The sequence below is a fragment of the Sarcophilus harrisii genome, chromosome 5, assembly GCF_902635505.1.
Source record: "Sarcophilus harrisii chromosome 5, mSarHar1.11, whole genome shotgun sequence".
Classification (NCBI taxonomy): domain Eukaryota; kingdom Metazoa; phylum Chordata; class Mammalia; order Dasyuromorphia; family Dasyuridae; genus Sarcophilus; species Sarcophilus harrisii.
Window position 1 is genome coordinate 84,260,671 of NC_045430.1, and position 4,356 is coordinate 84,265,026.

General features: G+C 44.8%; 1 protein-coding gene across 1 annotated transcript; it reads right to left on the reverse strand.

Moving 5' to 3' along the window:
* Nucleotides 1–320: 320 nt before the first annotated feature.
* On the reverse strand, nt 321–3,321 carry IL23A (interleukin 23 subunit alpha). Its single transcript, XM_003772715.3, has 4 exons — nt 2,444–3,321; nt 1,444–1,545; nt 1,186–1,332; nt 321–1,075 (listed from the first exon to the last, which is right to left on the reverse strand). The coding sequence occupies exons 1-4, from the start codon at nt 2,609–2,611 to the stop codon at nt 908–910; spliced, it is 585 nt and encodes a 194-aa protein (XP_003772763.2). The 5' UTR covers nt 2,612–3,321; the 3' UTR covers nt 321–907.
* Between the last annotated feature and the right edge of the window lie 1,035 nt (nt 3,322–4,356).

A 4,356-nucleotide genomic window follows, 5' to 3' on the forward strand; every position in this document is an offset into this window, starting at 1 on the left:
TATCTTGTTATGTTTTTTCTTTCCCATTTCTGGACAGTGGGGAGGTGGTGCTGAGGAGGAGGAGGAGGAGGAGGAGGAGGAGGAGGAAAGAGTTGGCAACAATAGTGAAACAAAGGGAAGAAAGCACCCACTAACCCTTCCCTTATCCCCAAGATTTCAGCTTCCCTAGGGCGATAAAATCCCCTTCAGTGGGGGCCTCAGTGTCCTGGAAGGGAGAATCCCATTGGTTTTTTAAGGGGATTTACCCTCATGTCCCCAGAACCTCCTATAAGTTCCAAACTGAACTCTTAATATTCATTCCCTTAATGATTCAAGCTCGTTTCATTTAGTGATTCTCAATCACTAAACCTTAGGCTAAGAAATTAAGGATAGAGGCAATTGCAGAGCATACAGTAAAGAAGCCCCATCTTCTGTTATTTTCTTCTCCTTGATCCACATGCTAATGTTGGCATCTACTAGGTGATATTCCTAAGAGAAATGATAGGATTTATCTTGAAGTCTGAAAGACCTTAGAAAACTAACACTTTCTCTAATCACTTAAAAGCTATAGAAGGATGAATCAAAGGAGGGACATGGTTTTCCATTTATGTTCCATCTTTCTCTCATTAGCCCTCACACCTGAGAAGCAGATTCAATTTGTACATAAATAAGTTTTTATTGAAGAAAATTCATATTAGTATAAATATCATAAATATCTCCCCCACACACAACTCTTGTGAGGATAAATAATTTTTCCTAAATAAATATCTGTTGGCCCCGCCATTCAGGTTGCACTCAGTGTTGGAAATTATCAACATTCATGATGCTTTATCCATAGTCAAAGCATGCAACTCAGCATTACTTGGTTTTTTCCATGTAGTGAAGATCTGTCTTAATCCATGTTAATCCTTTGATGTTTGAGGTAGTATTAATCCATTTCCTTGGGGCTCAAAGTAGCTGCCCCATGGGTGAAAACGCGTGCAGCAATGGCAGCAAAAGCTCGAAGTCTCTGTAAGATCTTGGGGCGCAGGAGAAGACGCTGCCATGGCTCACTGGGGCTAGGAACCTGCTGTTTCTTCCAGGAATGATCCTTGGGCTGTTGGGATACAGAGAAACCTGACTCTCAAATCTCAGCTCCCTAACTTGTCTCTGCAATTCCTGAGGGCCACTTTATACTAACCCCAGACCCATCCTTCATTCCCATACCTGTAAGAGCTGGCTGAGGCCCAGCAGGGAGGAATGGAGTTGTCCCACAGGACCATCCTGGAGTAGAGAAGGTTCACCCTTGAAAATGTCTGAGTTCAGCAAGTGACCATAGAAGATTAATCCTCGATGGATCTGCTGCAAACAGAGCTGAAAGGAGGGAAGCTGGTGAGAAAAGGGGGGATTCATGCAGCTCCTCAACTCTTTTCACAACCCCCTCCACTCCTCTGCTTTTCTTTGACATGATTGTGTCCCAAATACCTGGCTGTTGTCATTGAGACTCTGATGATCGCAGCCATCACCACACTGGATGTGGGGCACGTCATCCACAGCTTCTCCAGTGCCTTCCTCTCTTGGCAGCTCCTGAAGTGGGGTTAGGTGGGAAGCAACACATAAAGTTTTAAACTCGGCTGGGTCTTCCCATTCCTGACCCTGCCTGGTCCAGATTCTTACTCAAAACTCATCAGCCCAGCTCCTCTTCTTTTCAAGGTTTATTTTAGGGCCTGTCTTCTCTGATTCCACTTTGCTGATTCATAGTTGCTAGCTTGCATCCTTTCCTTCCTTGCATCATCTTTTATATGGCTAATATAATCTAGTGAACCATGATGTGGCAGAGAACAAAACCCAAAACTGAAATGTTAGAAAAGTTTATTAAGTCATCAGGCAGAGCCAAAGAGCCAAAGAAAGGGGTGGCCCGCTCCCTCCTAGCATAAATTATACATTATATAGGATTTACACAAAGGAACAAGGAAACAGTAGCCAATTGGCCAGCATTGAAGACATATGGGTTTCTTCAGATGTGTAGAAGGGGATTAACTTTAACCATTCTTTGCATAAATCTTCAGCTTGAATTGGATTTCTGGTCAGTACAACCTAGGTTCTGAGGTAAGCGTTAAAACAAATCTGGTCTCTAAGCAAAAGGTCTGATTTCTCAGCCACAGGTTTGGAGAGGAGGATGTGTGAGGTTCAAAGTAAGTCATAAAGTTTTCCCACAACTGATTCCTTAAAGGCCAAGGTTGTTTTTTGTTTTGTTTTGTTAGGTTTTTTTGTGGGGGGAGAGGGATAGAGTCATTATTTTGTGCCTTATAGAATACATTATTCACCCAGCATATGCTAGGTATTTAAATGTTTGCTGGGTGAGCATAGCTTCAGGCCAGACCTTTCTAGCTTTCCTTGCCTTAACACCCATCATGTATTTTTCCTCCTATCCTAGTGCAAGAGGAAGAATCCTATGCTTTATACTAGGAAGGGAGCCACTTACCAGATTTCCCATCTCTGGGTGAATGCCCCAGGCCAAAGCAGTGACATTCTGAGACAGCTCCTGACACAGGTCCCAGGCCACATTTCTTCCACCAAACACTGCCCGGCTTTCAGTCTTTCGAAGCAGCAGCAGCAGCAGCAGTAGTAGCATCCTGAGCCCAGAATTCATCTCCCTGGCTAGTTGGTTCTGCAGCTGCTTCTAGATCTCCCACACTGCTGTGTGACCAGTTCTGACTTTCTGTTTTTATTCTTTGCTTTCCTTGTGAATTCTCTGCCTCCTTCTCTCTGTCTGGCTTGCTTCTTGTCTTTTTAAACTCTCCACTCTGTACTGCCCTTTATGCTGGGCAGGTGACTCACAGCAGGTGGGATTTCCCTCCCGATTTTTTTTCTCACACACACACACAGACACAGACACACACACCCACCTTCCTGGGGAGCCCAGGTATCTGGCCCCAGTTCCGGGGGAAGTAAATCATGTGGTAACTGTGGCTAAAGACCAAGAATGGGATATGTGTAATGCTCTCCAGGAATCAAAGCCTCTGTGGAAAGGGAAGAGAAGGCAAAGGTTGTCTCATTGAGGCAAATCTTGGCCACAGCTCTTCCCCTTTGCTAGGTTTCTCTCTGTTCTCTTTTGCTCCCCAAACCAAGGCTCTCAAAACAAATAACGGCTTTATTCCTTTTGTCCCAAGGAAAACTGAGATGGAGAAGTGTCTACCTCTCAGCCTGAAATCCAGGTCCAGCTTCTGTGTTGTGCTTGTTTCTTTGGAGCAGGAACTAGACATTCCTGGATTCCCTACCTGGGATGAGAGCTTCAGTTTTCTCACCTCAGATCTCCCAGACAAATCAGGTTAACTGTTTTTCTTCTTCTTCTTCTTCTTCTTTTTTTTTTTTTTTTTTTTTTTTTTTTTAATATTTGTTAAATTTTTTTTTTTTTTTGGAGGAAAAAGACCAGAGTCTCGGTTAGTGTCTGAGGCTGGATCTGAATTTAGATACTCCTGACTCCAGGGCTAGTGCTCTATTCACTGAGCCACCCAACTGCCCCCTATTTGTTTTTCCCAAGGGGTGCAGTTAGTTAAGGACATTCTATTTCCGAGATCTACAATGAGTGCCATAGTTTCTATGAGGTTCAGAAGGAATGCTGATTGCTGAAACTAATTCAGGTAGGAGACAAAATACAGGTATACCATTTCCTAGCCTTCTGACCCTGGTAGACATTGAACTAAGGGAAGTGGGGCTTAAAAGGTTTCCTAATAGTGCCACTGGTTGGTCCATGGACAACCCCAAGACTGTCCACCCCTTCCTGATTTGTGAACTTCACCTGTGACTGATTTAAATAATATTTGTAAAAGGTCCTTAGCACAATGTCTGACACATAGTAGGTCCATTCCCTTCCGTAGGTCCATTCCCTTCCGGTCTCCTGCTAGGAGATGCCATTCACCATGTGTCCCATCAGTAGATGGATTCCCAGACCAGGGCCCTGAATTCTTGGCACTAGTTCCAGGCAAGCCCCGGTACATCTGGGCCCTTGATAGCAAGAGGAGCAAGATAGAAGCGTGGTCCCTAATCTCTCAGAATCTATAGAGATCCTTGCCATATGCACTAGGGCCCTCTTAACTAGTTGCATCCATGGGTAAAACCTGCCTGACTATTGATTTCATCACCTACCATGATGAAACACAGCAAAGCAACAGAGAGTGCAAGGTTGGGCGTGGGGGTGGAGGGTAGAGAGTGGTAGGCAGCTGGGGCTGCCCCAGCCTCTCCTGCTACACCCAGACAGTGCCAAGAGTCTGAAGGACCCAGAACAGCTCTGGACGTCACGAAATGAGGCAATAGCTGACCACCATGGATGTGGGAGATAATCTGCTGGCCTTCAGAGTCTCCCTGAGAAACTCTTATCATCTGAGGATGGGGATT

Excerpts from the sequence above, each read along its gene's own strand:
- IL23A (XM_003772715.3), bottom strand. The coding sequence starts at position 2,611 with ATGAATTCTGGGCTCAGGATGCTACTACTGCTGCTGCTGCTGCTGCTT. Across the intron at positions 1,546-2,443 it reads ACCCAGAGATGGGAAATCTG|GAGCTGCCAAGAGAGGAAGG; the intron begins GTAAGTGGCTCC and ends ACCCCACTTCAG. Across the intron at positions 1,076-1,185 it reads GCCTCAGCCAGCTCTTACAG|CCCAAGGATCATTCCTGGAA; the intron begins GTATGGGAATGA and ends GTATCCCAACAG.